General features: G+C 41.5%; 1 protein-coding gene across 1 annotated transcript in view; it reads left to right on the top strand.

The window, feature by feature from the left end:
- Positions 1–20,467, top strand: part of PLB1 (phospholipase B1) — a 141,572-nt gene that overhangs the window by 63,613 nt on the left and 57,492 nt on the right. The window contains 6 exon segments of the mRNA XM_063125398.1: positions 6,003–6,054; positions 8,408–8,488; positions 10,849–10,914; positions 13,657–13,757; positions 16,481–16,562; positions 19,890–19,994. Of these exon segments, the coding sequence (XP_062981468.1) occupies positions 6,003–6,054; positions 8,408–8,488; positions 10,849–10,914; positions 13,657–13,757; positions 16,481–16,562; positions 19,890–19,994 (487 nt within the window).

Here is a 20,467-nt window from a genome sequence, read left to right as displayed (position 1 = left end):
CAACAATATCTGGAGGCCCAGATGTCCCCCACCCTGAGGCTCTAGGGGTGGCAACATTCTAACTGACCCTAAGTTGGTCTGTGTCAAGTCTTCTAAAGGGCCTGTACTCTGGACAGCTTTGCTGCTGGGTTTACTTCTAAAAAAGAAGGAAAGGAAAGAAACATTCTTACCTCTTCTCTGTCACTTTCCTCCTCAGAAAATAAGAGGGCTTATTTTTTCCTTTTTTGAAAAATAGTAATCTCTCGCATGTCAGCCACAGTTTGTTCTATACACATTGATACTACATAATAACAGTAATTTTACTGGGGTGATAACAGACAATAACAGAGTGCAGGGCTGATCACTCTAGCGGTTATCATCACCATCATTGCTTTTTGAAAGTCATTATCTCTGCTGGCAGAGTCCTTGCAGTTATCTGTTCATTGGCACACAATAACATTTATGCATCACGGTTCCCCCTCCCTCCCCAAAGGTAGATTATTAAATAACAAGTCTGTTTTTCCTGAACAAGCTGTACTGTTGAAGGTACACATTCCCTTTCCTGCAACCCTTCAGCGTAGAGAAACATAGCCCCCAAATAGAGGCCTGGTGTAGAGTTCTCCCTAGGTCATTTTGTAACCTGGGCTGCCTGGCTCCAGGTTTTGGGAGGCCTTTTGTAAGGTGTTGCCCACTGAGACCCCAAAGTAGGTGTTGCTGCAAGTGGACAGTGCAGAGGTAGGGACCGCTGGATGGGACCCAGTACTCCCGGGGGTCAACAGTCCTGGCTGCCACAGGAGGCAGCTGCTGGTTTTCCTTAATAGCAGTGGCAGGTTAGGGGCCAATGGCGATGCCCTCCTAGGGAGCTGGGTCCTGTCTGTAACATGGAGTGACATGAAGGAAAGTAGTGCCAGTTCCAGGTTTTTTGAGGGCCCTTGGGTAAGCCACCCTTAATGCCCCTCTACTTCTATGAGTCTACCTTCTCACTGCCATTGTCGTCACTTCCTCCTCCTCCTTATTGCTACCACTTGCTTGCTTGACAAACCCAGAGCCAATGAGCAAGTCGGCAGTGGCCCATCTCTTGCTCTCCCTTGTCACCATCACTTTTGTCTGGACCAGAATGAAAGGCAGATGAACAAGCCAGTTGCAATCATGAAACGGAGGAGGAAGTCCAGGGAGCTCTTATCAGTGGGCCCCTTATGGAATATGGGCCCTCAGCCATATAGTCAGTGTGGTGTAGAGAGCCAGTGTGGTGTAGTGGCTAGAGTGTTGGACTGGGAGCCTGGAGATCTGGGTTCTAGTCCCCACTCGGCCATGGAAGCCCACTGGGTGACTTTGGGCCAGTCACAGACTTTCAGCCCAACCCACCTCACAGGGTTGTTGTGAGGAGAAAGTGGAGATGAGGATTATGTACATCACCTTGGCTGCCTTACAGGAAAAAAGGCGGGATATAAATGCAATAATAAAATAAATAATAAAATAAATATATAAATGGGGCAAACAAACCTTTAATTTATACACAGTTTATGACTAGTTTTACCCTAAGGAAGTGTTCTGTTTGTTTATTTGTTTAAAACATTTATATCCTGACTCTTCTAAAATTTGGTTAATAAAATAAAACAAAACTTGTGAATACAAGAAAAAAAAATACAAAAGCCCCTATATTAAAACAGAATCAAAACACTAAAAGCACCATTATTTCAAACAAACAAACAAGCAGCAGTAGACTAGCAGATTAAAAAAGAAGGAACAACAGTTAAAAGTTTTAGAGGTTTCATTGAAACAGCTTTAGAGGTTTCATTGAAACTACTAAAACTGAAGGCTTTCCTAAAAAGGCAAGTTTTAGGGCCGGCCATACCACGAGGCAGAGTGTGGTAGCCCTGAGGAAAGCATACCCAATATCCCAATCACTCCTGCTCAATGTCATTTGTAATGACAGGGCAACACACAACATGAGCATCAGTGAAATGTGATTAATTGTAAATGATTAAATAATGAAAAGTAACTCTGCTACAATTATACTATACTGCAATTGTCCAGTCTCATTAAACCTTCTCAAAAATAGCATATGCAACTGATCAATGTAACTTATTTATTCAAAGCAGTGTAACCCACTTTTTCCAGCCCAAAATGCCCCCTTCCTATGAGGCTACCCTCTCCCTGCCGATGTCACCTACGTCTTTTGCTCCTCCTCCTCCTCCTCCTCCTCCTCATTATTGCTTCCACTCACTTGCTTGACAAGCATAACATCAATTTTTTAAAAAATAAAATAAGACAGCCCCTGTCTGCAGGCTTACAGACTAAAAGACATGACACAAAGGGGAAAGATATATGAGGAGGTAACAGAGAGAGAGAGGAGGGAGGGAGAGAGAGAGAGCGAGAGAGAGAGAGAGAGAAAGAGCTCTGGCACCAATTCTTTAAGTGTTAATCGTTCTTATAATGTCCCTGTGTCATCATGTACTACTCCATGCTAAATGCTTTATGGAGAAAAGGCCACTTCAGTATCATGTTGGAGTATATTTAATGACTTTGCAATGAATAAGATTTGCAGACTCCAAAACATTATACCTGAGGTAAAGAGCTTGTTGAAGAAAACTCAGAATAAGGCTGTGACATTGACCAATCAAAGGGTTTTCAATTAATCTAATTGATCAATATTTAAAGGTGCTCCTGATAACAACAACAACATATTTATTTCTTACCCGCCTCTCCCTCTGGATCGAGGCGGAGTACAACACAAATACAAAACACCATGAAATACATATAATTGATTAAAAACATATAAAACTAATACATTATTAAAAGGCACCACATTATTAAAAAGCATCTTAAAATTGTTGTTGTTGTTGTTATAAAATGTATTCTCTCTTTCACATCAACAGTGTCTATTTATGGAAATATATGAACATCATTCCAAATCACAAAGTTTATATATAGTCTTATTTTGCTTCTCGTATATAAACTGTAATTCAACACTTTTTTTTTATATTGATTTTAGAATTCCCTGAGAAAGGACTGTTAAAATTTTAAACATTTTGGACTATAACCATCATATATTTTTCTTGTTTACTCCATTGCTTTTTTTTTTTTTAATCTTTGTCTGTCTGTTTGGAAGTTCCTTGTTTGGTTCTTTTCCTTACCTATTTTGAATGCAAGTATTTACACTGCAGGTGGCAGATTCCATCTTCGGACAAAAGCAGACATTACTTGTAATTTTTATTCTAAAATAAGCATTGCCCCCCCCCCAAAAAAAACCCCACTGAATTGGAACATGTGTGTGGAGGGGGTATGGGCTTTAACCTTCCCCACACCTCCATTATGAGCCTGTTCCGGATCACACACACATACATGTACCTGCAATTTCTAATGCAAGACAGTGATAAATTTTGCTCAAATAAACAGATGGGGTTGCCAATTCTGCAATGGTGCCTCATATTGTGCAACAATAGCCTCAGCTAGACCTACCCCACCCCACCCCTGATAGGCGCAGAGCTCCTGAGGAGTTCTGTGCCCCATGCATGGGTCCCGGCTCCTCGCAAAGAACCACGAGGAGCCGGGACAAACTGCAACGCCTAGCCACATGTTTCACAGTCTCAGACTCAGCCTGAGGCCACAGAAAAACTGGGCTTAAAGGAGCGGGTGAGATCCCCGGGCAAGGTTGGGATCATCCCTCCCTGATACCGGGATCCCCTGTGCATCCAGCTAAGGCCATAGATTTCCTCCTACATGAACAAGCCGTTGGGGAACCTCAGGCTCATGCACGTTTCCTCCTCCCTCCTGTTTGCCAGAGGAGGAGACTGGCAAGCAAGTCAGAACTCAGGAAGCTGTAATTTGTTTAGACTGTGGTTAGTGCGAAGAAGCCAGGACCTGAAACCACAGGTTGATCCTGGCTGCTTCTCACAAACCGTAATTTAAATAAAGCATAGCTCCTTGAGTTTTTGTTTTGTTTTTGTTTTTTTAAAGCAGATGCTTCCAATCTCCTCCTCTGATGTGCAAAAGAGGATGTGTGGCATAGCAGGCTGGGGAAAGCACTGAACTTGAGGCTTATCATAGTTTGTTCATAGAGCAGAAAACCGTAGTTTCCTGTTATACCTGAATGAAGCCAATGAAACATCTAAAAACAAAAAAGTACACTGTTTCAGAACCCTGTTTTATTCATATTCAAGTTAATGCAGATTTAATAAGTTAATCAATTAAAATTGACATGAGTAATTGACTAAGGTTTGTTTAATCAAGCAATTGTGCTGTCCCAGACCACCTTTGAAGGAAAGCAAGGTTCCAGCAGTCTGAACATCCCTTTAAAAGCCTGAGAAGGTATTAGAAAGAACCAATCCTAAAACATTGTTTGTAAGCACTTAGGAGAAAATGCCATGAAATGGTTAAGAATACACCATGCTAAACTAGCAATTTCCTACTTTTGGTGTAGTAATTCAGTGTATACAGTCCTGATATTACCTATTCTAGCTTACATGCGGCATTTGCTCAGGTAAATATGAGAAACGGAGGTTATATGATGGGCATCCAATTTGTTGGAAAGCCTCTCTTAATTCCAAGCACTGGCAAGTAGTGGGTCACTGGGAGAAGGTGATGAATGGTGTTCCAAAACAGTCTGTCTCCTTGAAGTAGAAACACTCCCTGTGCTGCTGCTACTGATGTTAAAAGAGACGTAACACAGTATATGACAGGCCTGGTTGCTGTTCAAGGATTCTGCTAATTACTTGATATAATGCTCATCTGATCTGCAGATTATACAAAACTGGGACTCCAAACACCACAGGGAACAGGATGGCAATTCAAAGTGACCTTGAGAAATTAGAACATCAGTCTGTAGGGTTATGTGTGAGATTTAACAGTGTTTTTGAAAAGTGTGAAGCATTACATATTAGAAGGAGACAGGGAACTCCCCAAAGGCATAAATACAAAAAGGGCTGTCATTGTGGTGGGGTTGGTTAGGCAAAGATACTGTGGAGAAGTTTGCTTTGTGAGGTTATACTGAATCATGGGGTGAATGAGGGCCCATTCTCATGACTGTCTCCAGCCAGTAATATATTGCTTGGCCACACTCACTTTTTCCATGCTTCTGTGAGTGCCAGAGAATCTCTACTTGGAATAGTATGAAAAAATGCTGATCTATGCCAAGTTTGCTGGGTGCTGTCAGCCTACACAGGACTACCGCTGCACACAGCAATGGCTCTGACAGCTAGAGGTCAGCACCAGTAGCAGCTGCAAAAATCAACCCTGAGCCAATGGTGTAGCATTGCTGTAAGCCAGACAAATGCCATTTTTAATAGCATGAACAGATGTGTTGTGTGCAAGATGCAGGTTGTAATCTGCTTTATCTGGCACAGACGAGGTCTCAGATGTCCATTTTTGGCCACATACCAATTGACAGGAGGATGCAAGTATCATAGAAGTACATTCAGGAGAATAGAGAAAATAGAGAATTGGAGGTGTGGGAAATATGAGAAAAGGCTGAAAGAACCAGTCATATCAAGTAAATAAGTTAAGGGGGATGTGGTAGCAATTTTTGCATATCTAAATGTTAGCTATAAATCCCTTTCCACCAGGAAGGAACAAGGAGCAACAGATTCAAGTTGCTGCAAAGTAGTTTTACAAAACAATTCTATACATTGCATGTCTACTCAGGAGTATGTCCCATTGACTTCAATGGGACTTACTTCCACGCACCTGTGGATACTATAGAATTGCAGCCCTAGTTAGGATATCATGGACTAAACCTTAATTTAAAGCAATGTTTAACTCAGGTGTACTAGCAGTTGAATGAAGTGACTTTTTGTGGACTGATCTGTGAGCTGGGTGATTTATATTAGCCTGCCTACCACTATCTTCACCCATTGACATGGTATCTCAGATTGCCATGTTGCTCACAAAATCTGTCTGTAGATTGAATCTGTGTCATTTGAATTAGTCTTCCTGCCACCATATTCCTTGGAATTACATTCCAAATTACTATGTTGCTCACAACATTGTAATTCCCTTTTTATGTTTATGTACTTTATATTTAGAGACATACCATCTCAAGCTAGAAGACTAATAGACTTGATGAAGACTGATTCAGTGAGTTTCTGCTGATATGATTTTTTTAAAAAATAGATTGCTGTATCTTACAAGGCTAAGGATTGTTGGGAAGGGGAGGTTCAGGTCTTTAAGATGGTATTAAAAGTTGCAAATTTTAATCAGTTAATCAAGATTGATTTAAAACATGTCTAAAAGGTCATCCCCAATTAATTGAGCAACACTTTTTTTTAAAAAAGGGTGATTATTTTAAGATAAGTACTTAGGAACAAAGTAGATCATAGGACCATCTTAGAAGAGGCATCCTTCTTTCTTTCACCCTCACAAAAGATGGAATGCCTCTTCAAGGTGGTGCCTGCTCTGCTGTTTTTTTTAAAGCAAAGTAGGTAAGTTATTCCATTAATGCTATTGTTTTGGCATTTTGAAAATTGTTTTAGTCATATATAAATTTAGGCAGATTTAATCAACCAATTAATTGATCGATTAAACTAATTTGCTTAATTGACTCAAATGTTTTTAATCCAATGAGTGCCTGAACAGAGTTTCAGATATGGGTTATGTGTTAGATCTGGGTTCTGGTTCTGCCAAAACCAAACCACTTATGCAAAAAGATGACAATTTATTGCTAGAAAATGGATGCAGAATATATATGATTAGCTGGAAGAAAGTTCATGCTTCCTTCCAGCTAATCAAGCTTTCATAGCTGGGTGTCTGTTGGATAGGGTGACCATATGAAAAGTAGGACAGGGCTCCTGTATCTTTAACAGTTGTATTGAAAAGGGCATTTCAGCAGGTGTCATTTGTATATATGGAGAACCTGGTGAAATTCCCTCTTCATCACAGCAGTTAAAGCTGCAGGAGCTCTACTAGAGTGACCAGATTTAAAAGAGGGCAGGGTACCTGCAGCTTTGTGACGAAGAGGGAATTTCACCAGGTTCTCCTTATATACAAATGACACCTGCTGAAATTCCCTTTTCAATACAACTGTTAAAGATACAGCAGCCCTGTCCCCCTTTTCATATGGTCACCCTACTATTGGCGCCCGCACGATAAACAGAAGCTGTCCCTTGAGCCACAAAAGGTCTCCAGGCTGACTGTGCACTGCTTGCTATTTCTTGTGCCCACCTGTTCTGCATTGCAACATTTCCCAAATGTTGGACCTTTTTGTAACAAGCTGACAATGCATGTGCTGTACAGCTTTAAAATGTCAGCAACCATGGGAAACGTCTGCACCAGCAGGCATCATCAGTCTTGGGGCCTGAATTATCTGGCTTTGGGCTGTTATAGTCCAGCTATGAATAGCCCAGTAGAACATATCAGGAAAAAAGGATCTGGGTAGGTCACCTATAAAAAAAACAGATGGAATGCCAGACTTACTGCTATGACATACAGTATGCTTCAGCGCCTAACAGTTTCACTGATGCGGCTTCCCCCAAAGAATCCTGGGGATTGCAGCTTGGTTAGGAAGCTGAGAATTCAGGTTCCCAGTAGAAAGGGAGTGACTCCCAAATCAATTGTACAGGTGTGCCTTGTGTGTTAAGTATAACTCATATCACTGCCAGTTGGCCAATGCCTTGTGGCCACTCAAGAGGAACACAGTATCATTTCACTCTTGCATGGGAGCTGTTAGGTGTGCTCTTGGAAATCGACCAGGTATCTAATAAAAAATGTGGGGGAAATCTGATTGAGTGGGACCTGGAAGAATTCTCCCAAATCGAACAAGTTAAATATTTGAGGATGCTTCTCAGGTTGCTTTAAATCAATTTCATCTTACTAACCATGCCTTAAAAATTGCAGAACATTTGGCTGGCAGCCTTCAGTTCTCCAATGTCATGTCTTAGCAATATAAGATGCTGGGACATAAATGACTCTTGTCATTTTGACGGCTGGAAGTGACTCAGACAGAAGCTTTGCAACCTGTGATCCTTTAACAGGCAGTATTGGGGATTCAGTCTAAGGCTTTATGCATGTAAAATATAAGCCCCATTACTAAACTGTGGCTCTCAATAGAGGTGGGGTCATAGCCCTTGGACATAACCTGACAAAGTACAATCAAGTACATTGGGCGTGCTTGTTAAGAACCTGGTTCCTGATGTGACAGTATACATTCAGATATGTAGATCGCATTCCAGTAGCATCAGTGCTTTGTAGCAATTGATTTTTGAAACAGGCCACTGCAATCTGAATCTCTGATTTCTTACTTTACATAACTGGTGATACATGAAGTCCTCATTTAGGATTGCTGCCCTGGTTTCCTAGGTTTTATACCAGTACAAAATAACAAGATAACTGTGCCCCTGAAAGAGAAATTTAATTAAGTCTTTCTAGGCTGTTGGTTCAAGTACTTTTCCTTCTTGCTTTTCATTATGTCTCTCCTTCTTTCTCTTGAATGCAGAAAATAAATTTCCAAGAAGACTGGAAGGTTGTGACACTTTTCATAGGAGGAAATGACTTGTGCGATTATTGTGAAGATCCTGTAAGTTTCCAATGGTTTTAGAGCCATTCCTGACCTAATTTCATTTCATTTCGCCTCCTCACTAAAAAGTCTATTTGTGTACTTGAATGCTCATCCACACATATTTCCAAGTGAAAATCGTGAAGATTCCTCTAGGATATATGTAAGGACATGTGGCTTGATGTAATTTCAGTCCTGTTGAATAATGTTCAGGCTCAGCCTGTTGACGAAGTGGCAGGTTTGCTGGATCCAAACAGCAACGGCATATTAACTGTGCGGGGCTTGCCAATTTGTTATCTGTTATCTTGGTATTTGACTTTATCAACAAAAAGTTATCTTTAAAATAAAGTAGCAACAATAAAGAAATCAGTGGGAGTTCTCTGTGATATTATTTGAAGCGATATCAGCCTCAAGTTGAATGACCTCTAGGTCCTGAATAGAGACATGAGTACTTAAACCTATCAGATATTGGCACAGCTATGGAGCACCATTGCCATCTCTGACATTTGTACACTGGCATGTCAGACTGGTGACTTCATTGGACTAATCCCACATCATATTGTTGACAGTATGATGTGGGAAGACATGTGTGTTGCAGGGAGGTGCACAACATCTTACTCAGAAACTCAGAAAGTGTCATGGAATATCCATATTTATAAAAAGCAATGATGAGCTTTCTGTCTGGATGGAACTGAAAATGTTAATGTTGGAACCGTCTCCAGAACCTCTTTGGCAGGAAAACTGCTAATGACACATTGCTGACTCCCTCACCTCAGTGATTAGTCCAATGAAGTCACCAGTCTGACATGCCAGTGTACATATTTCAGAGATGGCAATGGTGCTCCATAGCTGTGCCAATATCTGATAGGTTTAAGTATTCATGTCTCTGTTCAGGACCTAGAGGTCATTCAACTTGAGGCTGATATCGCTTCAAATCATATCTTGGAGAACACCCATTGATTTCTTTATTGTTGCTACTTTATTTAAAGATAACTTTTTGTTGTTAAAGTCAAATACCAAGATAACAGATAACAAATTGGCAAGCCCTGCACAGTTAATATGCCGTTGTTGTTTGGATCCAGCAAATCTGCCACTTCGTCCATATATCCCATTGTAGTTTTTCAGATCAACCAAGATCTGATCACCAGGTTAGCATATCAAGTGCATATAGGGAAATGTTATCTGCTGATGTCTTTTGTTTTAGACTCAGCAAGCCTTCCGAATGTAGTTAAACATATATATTTGGGATGGCTTTCTGGTGGTTTGGATTATAATCATGGAGTGTTTCAGTGGCACCTAAATGCTGCTTCTAGTTATTGTATTTTAAATGTTAATTGAAGGTTATTACACATGAAAGAGCTTCTACGTGTACATGATCACCGTACACTCCTGCTGTCTGCATGTTCAAGGCTTTCTCATTCACTTTGCTGTCTTGGGCAACTCCATATATATGTTCCATTGCACATGCAAAGCTACTGAAGATGATGAAGTCAATGGCAAAGTTAGCACACAGAGCTCCATGTGCATATTGAAGTACACATGAAGCTTTGGCTCAGTGTGCTTCCAGACAAGCCTTTTATCTTGCAGTTGCCTTGCGTCAAATACGGATTTTTATGGGGGGCGAATCCAGATGTCTTCTTCCATTTGTAAGCCTACTTTGTTTCCCAAACATATCTTCCATCTTTTTTTCCTACCATGAAAAAAAAAAAACCCACTAAGGAGGAAAAGACAAATAGGTACATGATACCTTTTAATCAATAGCTCTAGGAGTTCTCCATCTGGAAGCATCCTCATTTTCCACATGTTTTATGTACCATTATCTCTCATTTATCTGCCTCTGGTTTGTGCGGATTATAAAACAATCTCACAAATTTACTAAGGCCTTAGCTAGACCTAAGGTTTATCCCGGGATCATCCCGGGGTCATCCCTGCCTACTCCTGGGATCCCCTGTGTGTCATTTACATGAACAGGGATGAACCCGGGTTGATCCCAGGATAAACCTTAGGTCTAGCTAAGGCCTAAGACCCCAGCTGGGTTTAGGTTTTTAATGCTCAACTTAAATGTTTGGAGTGCAACATGAATGTAACATCATCTTTTGTGTTGGTGTTCTGAAAGGTCTGTACAAACAGTCCCATGCTCAGTTTACTGGCACAATAAATCTTAGAGACACTTCTCACAAGTTGTTTTGTACTCAAGTTCTGATTCCTGAGTACAAAATGCATACTTATTATATCAGTTATAAAGGATGCAAACTAGTACAAATTGCTGCTTTCTCTTTCCAAATATGCATGAATAGCAAACTAATTAGGAATGAACTGGAGCACACCATGATGAGCCGACCATTTTATACAAAACTCACTACTACCTCTTTCTTTCATAGGCACAATATTCCCCTGAAAATTTCACAAGCAATATACAGACAGCTTTGGACATACTCCATAAAGAGGTATTAAAGGAGACTTTGCCACCAGGCCAGTAGGAGAATAATAAAGAAATGCTGAATTTCTAGTAATTCAGATTACTCTAAAATTTATGTATTTTATTGATTTATGATGGAGATTCAATACATTTCCAGGGTGGCTTACAGAAAACCAAAAATATCAGGGGTGGGGGAAACATACAAAAACATATTAAAAGAGGCAAATCAAAGGCCAGATCTACTTCAAGCAGGATATAGTACTATGAAAGTGGTATGAAAGCAGTATATAAGAGGCAGGAGCCACACTACTGCTTTATAGCAGTATTGAAGTGCACGGACAACTGTTGGTGCCCATTGACACATACCATAAACCACTTTCATACCTCTTTATTTATTTATTTATTTATTTATCATACTTATACCCCGCTCCTCAGCCAAAAAAGGCTCTCAGAGCGGCTTACACTTAGGAAAAAAAGACAGTCCCTGCCCTCAGGCTTACAATCTAATAAAGACATGACACACAAGGAAAAGGAGTCAAGGAGGGAGGGAGGGAGGGAGGAGAGAGAAAGAAAGAGAGAGAGAGAGAGAGAGAGAGAGAGAGAGAGAGAGAGTCCAGCAGGAGCAGGCCCCGATGTTACTTCTGCCTGCTCCTGTCCCCTCGGTCCTTCTTCTTCCCCACAGGGCCAAGATGGCAGTTTGCCCTGTGGGGGGTGGGGAAGAGTCCAGCAGGAGCAGGCCCCGATGTTACTTCTGCCTGCTCCTGTCCCCTCGGTCCTTCTTCTTCCCCACAGGGCCAAGATGGCAGTTTGCCCTGTGGGGGGGGGAAGAGTCCAGCAGGAGCAGGTCCCGATGTTACTTCTGCCTGCTCCTGTCCCCTCGGTCCTTCTTCTTCCCCACAGGGCCAAGATGGCAGTTTCATACCACTTTCTTTCTTTCATACCACTTTCACAGTGCTATATCCTGCTTGGTGTAGATCTGGCCTAAATGTAAAGACAGCAGCAGAGATAAAACAGGTTAGATTAAAATGACCAGGAAAGTTAAAAGGTCTTAATCTGGACCTTAAATAATATCATGGGAGGTTTCAGGTGAGCCAGCTAGGAATTCAAATTTGGGGTGCCATTACTGCAAAGGCAATTTCCTCAGTAACTACCCACCACACCTCAGATGGTGGAAGTAGACTGCTGAAGATCTTAGTGTTCGAACTAGCAATCATTTGGCTACCCTGGTCCGATGCATGAAGGGCTTTAAAGGTCAAAACCAGCAAACAAACTGGATACAGTTTATTTGCACAAGTTTTGAATCCACAAGTCCTAGTACAGCCTGCCAGGCACTTGACAGTGACTAAGTTTGCATGACACAAATGTAATTAATAAACCGCCCAGAGCTCCGGCTATTGGGCGGTATAGAAATGTAATAAATAAATAAATAAATAAATAAACAAATAAGCCATGGTGACTTGTTAACCACTCCCACGCATGGGGGTTGATTTCCCTAATTATCCCCGCTGGGTGTGGTTATCGTTATGTCTGAACCCGATGAGGGTGGGTGACTGTGGTAGTTAACAAACCACCTAGCAACCCTAAAACAGACCATGGGTTCTAGGTGGCTAACCCAGCTGCCCAACCTCATTGGGTTTTGACATCATGACAAGCCATGCCCATCAAGAGTAATTAGAGAAATCAGATGGCACATGACCAGCATATGCAAGGCTGGTTAACAAGTCATTGTTGCTTATTAATCACCTTCATGTCATCTAAACCAGCCTACTGTGTCTCCTCTGCTGCCCGACACCTTGTTTTTTTCACTCAGAGGAAGACACCACCTTTAGTGGTTTGCCGCACATGGCTAGTGGGATGTATTTGTCAAATTATATCTCAGACAGAAGTCCAAAACAGACATTACTTTTTTGTCTGTTTTTAGGTGCAGGGCGCCCACATATGAGGGATGGGGGGCTTTAAGAGTCCCTTCTCCCCCTCCTGTGGGGCCTGATCTGGATTGGGGAGCCCACACCTGCAATTTCTATTGCAAAATAGTGACCCATTTGGCATATAGATCACTATTTTGCGATAGAAATTGCAGGCATGGGGCCCCAATATGGATCAGGCCCCCTGCAACTACTGCAGAGTCACAATTTTAAAAAGGTGTAGCTACTAGCTAAGTCTTTAAAGTAAAATATGATTCGGTCCTGTGTGATACGATGTAGGTGCATCCCAGTGGTGAGCACATGGTTTAAGGAGTACTTTCATAGCAAGTGTGGTTTGGTGCATGATGTGTCCTATACATGGCACCTCATATCCTACATCTAGGTGCCTTGTTAATTTCTGGTAATACACAGTGATATCAAGTCACTGAAAAGAAGCTCTTCTCTTTCTTAGCTAGGAAACGGCTCTCTGCAAATTGTCACGTCTATGAATGAGCCTGTTCCGTGGCAAAGAAAGTTGCAGCTTTGGCATAATTCCTTCCTATGTATTCAGAGACACATAAAATGTTAAGAACTACTTATCAAGGAAGAGCTGTTAAGCCTAAATTAGGGATGCCAGAATATGGGCCTAGCAAGAGACTTGGGAAATATTGAAATTAGAATATTTTTCTTCACCAGAAATAAAGCAGAGAGTAAATATTGTCTGCAATTTAGGATTCCCTCTGAAAGATTTCAGCAATTCAGCATGTATTGTGCAGATTGGGGACAATGGACAATTCTATATATTACATTTACAGCATTGGGAAGCTGGTACACCCATATTCCATTTTACGTTTACTTCTTGACAGCTCCCTCGGACTTTTGTGAACCTGGTGACAATCCTTCAAATAACAACTCTGAGGAAATTGTATCAGGAGAAGCGTGTTACCTGCCCAAGATTGATCATGAGGTTTGGAAAGAACTGAAATAGGTTTTGCTACAATTCAGGAAGCTCTGAAATGTCTCTGATATTTGTGTCCCATCTGAAAGCTAGGCAATCACTTTGAATAATTCTGGATTGCTACATTATACAAATATACACATGTTTTCTGTGTAGATGTAAATATACAGACCTGGAAGGAAAACAGGTCTAAACATTTGCAGTTACACAAAAGCTTCATTGTAATGTCAATTCAGTGTTAGAAATGCCAATCACAGGAATAGAGGAATCAGCCTTCTACTGAGTCAGACCATCCAGCTCCATATTGTTGACACTGACTGGCAGCAGCTGTCTAGGCTTTCAGGCAGGGGTCTTTCCTAGCCCTCCAAGTTCATCAGCCTCTGATAATCAATAGGATTGGGCTCAAAATTTGTGTCTCTTTAAAAAAAACCCAAAGAACTATGGCTGGTTCATACAAAGATCTAACTCTGTAAAGCAGTCTTTCCCCAATGGTGCCACCCAAATGTGTTGAAGTAAAGTACCAATGCCCATGCTGGCTAGGTATGAGAGTTATGGTCCAACACATTTGGGGAAGGCAGGTTTAGAGCATACCTGGAGTGAAGGGGCAAGATCCCATCCATTCCACCTCCCAAGGTGTAATTACCTTGTCTCTGGACCTACTTGCGACCCAAATATTGGAACAGGACCTGCACAAAGAGTCAAAGTGAACAGATTTGATTGTCTTGGCTTACAGCTATAAAGAATAGTGGCCATCAGGTCACATCCAACATTATAGCTCATAATGAATAACAGCCCGTGCATAGAGAAAGCAGTTAATGCCAAAGGTGTCTACAGTACAGCCAGAGTGTCCGAGAAACATGTTTAAATTATATTTCCTTGCAAATCAAAATGCAGTTCAATGGCAGTGATGCTAGTACACACAGAGAGAAACAGTCTGCATAAATCACTGTGTGCTTGGCTTAAAGCCAGTATGATTATTCTTCTGGCCTTCTAACCTCTAAATTCTCACAGATAATGAATCAGGGCATTTGGGAAGGATAAGAAAGGTCACAGATATCTTGAGATAATCGTTTTTCTAAGGGATCAGAGAAACCCATCTCTAATCTCTGAGGCTCTCTTCCCAGACCTTATCTAGCGATTAGGATCTTCTGATAAACCTGTACTTGCAGCCAATGACTTTTGTTAAAGAGAAACTGCAAAGAAAGCACAGAGAGGTAGTACACACCAGTCACATCCAGTCCTTCTGCTAAGGAAATGCTCTGTGTTCATCAAAACAGGAATGCTGATTATTCTCTAGGACAGACCTTTGTTCAAGAGAGACAAAGGTGACCATGGTGTGTTGCGAGAACGTCAGAAACAAAGGAGTGTCTGTCTTCTGACTGATTGAACACCACATACGGCCATTTCATGTGGTCAGAAGCCACATAGACTAAAGAAATGGAAGGAGAGCAGAATCACATTCTCTGTATCCACAGAGTTGACATGTGATGTGATATATCCACACAGAACCAATTAGGGCATGGAGATCAGGGATGGGGGAACAGCAAACATGATCCCCTCCCCACACTTTTAGTTCAAGGGGATATAGACATTTTGGTAGCCCACAAGTCTGAACCGAGTCCAATGGTTTATTTTCAAATGAGAGGTTCTGGGGTGCCGTTTTATTCTAGTCAGGCCTTCTAATTCCAAGATGTGGAGATTGCCTGTGGTTTCTTGTTGAGACGCTTGAATCACAATCACATCTATCTATCTATCATCTATCTATCTAATGTTCTTCCTCTTTATTCAAAAGCATTTTCACTCTGCTCTGCTGTTTGTATGATAATCAAAACAGCTAGCAAAAGTTTACAATAAAATAATAAGTACAATGTAGAATCATAGAACAGCAGAGTTGGAAGGGACCTACAAGGCCATCGAGTCCAACCCCCGGCTCAATGCAGGAATCCATCCTAAAGCATCCCTGACAGATGGTTGTCCAGCTGCCTCTTGAATGCCTCTAGTGTGGGAGAGCCCACAACCTCACTAGGTAATCTAAAACCAGTTAGTTACCACTAACATAATACTGCAGCCAAGTATTAAACATTTCGAGAGGAGCCAGAGGTCCTTGAAAATAAAATTGCCCTCACTGCAATTGCCTTTTCCTCTGAAGGGCATTCCAGAGTCTAGGTGCCATGACAAAAATGGCGCTGTTCATTGTGCTCATCCACCAAACCTCCACTGGTGGAGGAGCACAGAGCAGGGCATCCTATGTCAATCATGACGTTTGGGCAGGTTCACGTGGGAAGATGCCCTCACAACTGCTTCCCAATTCTGAGAAGAGAGAGAAATTATTTTCTCCATCATTCAGGGTTGGGGGAAGACATAAGGCTTGGAGCACTCTCACTGTAGCCAAAGAGAATAGAAATACATGACGTTATTGTTGTTGTAGGGTAAGTGCAGAATATTTCTCCATCTTCTCCCTTTTCACTGACTGCAATCTCCTCCACTGTGTATTTCCCTCCCACAGTAACTTAATTTGCAATGGGATGTAGCATCTGATTCAGCCTGCAAGGAAGCCATTAGTGCTGGGAGAGAATCGGATACATTTACTCCTACACAGAAAATAAAGCTGGCGAAGAGATGCAATTGCAGATGCAACAGGCTTTTCAGTTCCCTGAGAGAAAGGAGGAAGGAGAGGGATGTGTGGCCAATTTTAAAAACCATGTTATCCCCTGTTTCCTCCCCTTGCCTAGATCTCTGTGCCCTTGTGTTTTGAAACCTGATGATAACTCCACTGAAATTGAGATGCTCAAGTCCTTTAACAGAAGGTATCAGGTAAGGAAGATGCATTGCGTATGTTGTGGAAAAACCCATTTTCTCAAAGTGACAATTGCTTTGTTACATGAAACAACCATCATAGCTGCCATATGCAAATCCTGGAGCCATTTCAGTCTTAGAAAGGGTAAGAAACTGCACAAAAGCCAGGAAATCACCTAATTCTCAGTAGCTGGAGGAAAAGGCTGGGGCCAGGGGAAGGGATAACCCCAGAGGACCAGATTTGGCTCATGGGCCTGACATTCTGCACACCTGCCTTACAGGCAAATAGCTCTTTGTTACAACTACATTTGGTGGGATTAGGGCCAAAGCTTGCAATCCTATCCCGGGTTACCTGGGAGTAAGTCACATTGAATTCATTGGGACTTCTGAGCAGACACACTCAGGCTTGTGCTGAACATTGGCTGGTCCAGCAAACCACAGGATTTGGTAATCAAAGTACTGTAGAAAAGATCAATCATGGGCCTGGTGAGAAGACCAAGTAGACTGTGGTGCTTGTTTATCTAGCCCAAAATTATCTTAGCTGTAGGGTGACCATATGAAAAGGAGGACAAGGCTCCTGTAACTTTAACAGTTGTATAGAAAAGGTAATTTCAGCTGGTGTCATGTGTATGCATGCAGCACCTGGTGAAATTCCTTCTTCATCACAACAGTGAAAGCTGCAGTTTCCCTGCCCTCTTGACCAGATACTAATGGGCTGGGAATGTGTGGTCTTCCAGATGTTGTTTGACTGCTCCTCCCATCAGCCTTAATCAGCAGAGCCAACAGCAAGGAGACTTGCAGCCCAGCATCATCTGGAGAGCCACACGTTCCCATCCTGGCCTTAGAAACCTATAAACCAAAATTTCTATTTGCTGGCATAATATGAAAAAGAATTATTTAGCAGATACTCTATTGAACAATAGTTGAAAGGACAAATAGACTTGAAAAGTCAGAAGAGCTGCCACGTGCTTGATAAGTATTAGGTGACCTGGTTAGAGACAAATGAGGATTAAGCTAAGGATTCAGGAAGGACACATGTCTTCGGGCTTTGAGATGTAGTTCAGTAGGGCAGTGAACAAAGGCTGGGTGGAGAAAAGTGGCAGCAGTAGAAGGGAAATGGGATTGGAACAACCTGAAAAATAACTGTTCTCTCAAAGATGTTATTAAGGAAAATTTGCCTTTTCACTGAGTATTTCAATTTTATTCATTTAATTACATTTATTCCATTTCTATACTGTTCGAAAGTCAAAGCTGTCTGGATGGTTTATAAAGATTAAAATGTCAAAAATATATTACATCGTATAAAAACATTTACATACAAACATATATAAACAGATAGAACACACACACACACTTTTAAACAATCAAGAAAATTCAGGACCTGATTAAACCTCACCATTTGCTACTAAATATCTGAGAAGATGGAGGTTAACCTGGTACTGAAAAGATAACAAACTTCGTACCAGGTGGGCCTCGTCGGGGAGATAATTCCATAATTTGGGGCCCACCACTGAGAAGACTTTCTCCTTCGTTGCCGCCATCTGAGCCTCCCTCAGAGGAGCACCTGGAGGAGTGCCTTAGATTATGAATGTAGTATACAGGTAGGTTAATGCCGGTATTGTGGTCCTGTACCATGGAACTCTAATAGCACAAATATGAGCTACTGTAGTATAGCAGTGAAAACTACAGTATTGTGGCAAATATTTTTATTTTTTAAAACAAAGTGCAACTGTGGGCAACTACCAATCCCACCCCCAGAGCAGTAGTGTATGTTTGTGTGCACACATGCCACTTTCTTCCTGCCCTCCCCCTCCCCCTCCCCCTCCCCCTCCCCCAACAACATAGTTGTTTATGGGTTTTTTAAATGATGATGTGAAGATTTCCTCTTGTGTATTAGTGCTATTTTGCTATACCACAGTGACACCTAGAGGTTATGTAGTGGAAAAACAGGAAAAGAAATGCTCTTTGAGTAGTGCTCAGATCTCAATTCTGCGTCAAAGTCAAAAGTAGATATAGCAGACTAACAGCCAATTAACAGCCTCACGGAGAAAACCTAAGTAAGTGGGACGTGAAACAAAATGTTGGAGTGTGAAATGCTCCTGTTCAGGTTTCCAGCCAACCGTGCCCTCTTCCAGGATACTCTATTCTATTCTCCTTATCATCAACCGTCAGTCAGCATTCTGTGTGTGTTGAGCATGCTCAGTCCTGATTGGACAGTTTTGGATTCTCCTTCTGAGTTTTTCCTCCCCTAAATATTTTTTGTATTTCTGAGAATTCTGAGGTTCCCCCAAACCTGCTAATATCTCCATCTGTTGTGTAGATGATATCGCTTTGGAACATACAGACTTAGCAATAAGTTCCTTTTTTAAAAAAGTAGCCCTCCATACTAATCTATATACAAGCCTTTCCCAAACGGCTAATGCCTGGATGGCGGGATTTGTAGTCCAACACATCTGTTGATCATCAGGTTGGGGAAGGCTGCTATGTGCTATTGTAAGGAATACTGAGATAATATCTATGAAGCACTTCAAGACCCCTCCCCTCACCCAAAGTAATCCAGGGAATCCATGTATTGTACTCTGGCCCTGTCCATTCAACGAACTCAGAGACAAGGTCCATGAATAGTACCAACTATACTTCTAATCTTACTTGTATGTATGGCTATTGTGACAATATTAGGGTTACCACACACAAAGAAGGACAGGGCCCTTATCCCTTCAATGTTGGTATAAAATAGAGGATTTGGCTGGTGAAGCTTGCCATGAAGGGGTGAGAAAAACTTCACTTGCTGAAATTCCCTCTTTCATACATCAATTAAAGACACATCCAGTCTCATCCCCTAGACAATGTACTCTTGCACCCTGTGTTGGTTGTACCTCACTTGGAAAAGGTGCCTGGGTTTGTACAGGGGTCTGTGAATCTGCCTCTGTGTCTCGAGAAGCCTCCAAGTGATTGCAGCAGGTGTCTCTTGTCCCTCCCTGTTGCTGTAAGTCCAAAAAGAAGCCAGGCACGCTTCAGGGAGAGTAAACAAGTGAGCAGTGTTGAGAGAGCTCTCTCTCTCTCTCTCTCTCTCTCTCTCTCTCTCTCTCTCTCTCTCTCTCTCTCTCTCTCTCTCTGCAGGAGGTTCGAGCAGCCGTCAGAATGTTAAACTGCTGCAGTCATCCAAAGCCTTCGCACCACATGGAGGCTCATCCGTAGCCTTCTGTGTGAACCAAGGCATTGACTGTAATACTAATCCTTGCCCTAATGGGCATTTCTTGAGGTATCTGCCTCCCATTTCAGGGTTAACAGCCCTACTGTGGTGCCCAAGAAAAGGAGCAATAACTGTGGGTTTTGCTTTATTAGGAGGGAAGCTACCACTTAGTCGAGAGTGGAAGATATAACACAAGGGAAGATTTCACAGTGGTTCTGCAGCCATTTATGGAAAACGCAAGCATGCCTGAGACTCCGGTAAGGTACAAAATTGTAGTTTTGCAAATGTGCCAAATTTCCACACGAGTCATTGCTAAGACAAACATACTTACAAACCGCCCAGAGAGCTTCAGCTATGGGACCGTATATAAATTTAATAAATAAATAAATTTAATAAATAAAGACCAGTTCACATATTATTTTTTGATTTATTTCATTTCTATATCGTCCCATAGCTGAAGTTCGCTGGGTGGGTTACAATAAATTGATAAAAATACAACATACAACATAATAAAAACAGTCTAAAAAAATTTAACATAGAAAAATTAAAACAACGTAAACAATTAAAACAAATAAACAATGTTTTTTCCCTATAGACCCATTCTAAAACAGCAGGCATCGATGCCTCATAATACACCATTAAATACATTTGCTTTAAAAGGTTTGATTACTGTCCATATTCCTAACATTTTTAATTCATTTCAAGCCGAAATAAAGTGTCAGAGACTCAC

Source organism: Elgaria multicarinata, chromosome 4 (genome assembly GCF_023053635.1).
Source record: "Elgaria multicarinata webbii isolate HBS135686 ecotype San Diego chromosome 4, rElgMul1.1.pri, whole genome shotgun sequence".
In the NCBI taxonomy this organism is placed as follows: domain Eukaryota; kingdom Metazoa; phylum Chordata; class Lepidosauria; order Squamata; family Anguidae; genus Elgaria; species Elgaria multicarinata.
This window is presented reverse-complemented; position numbering and strand designations above follow the sequence as displayed.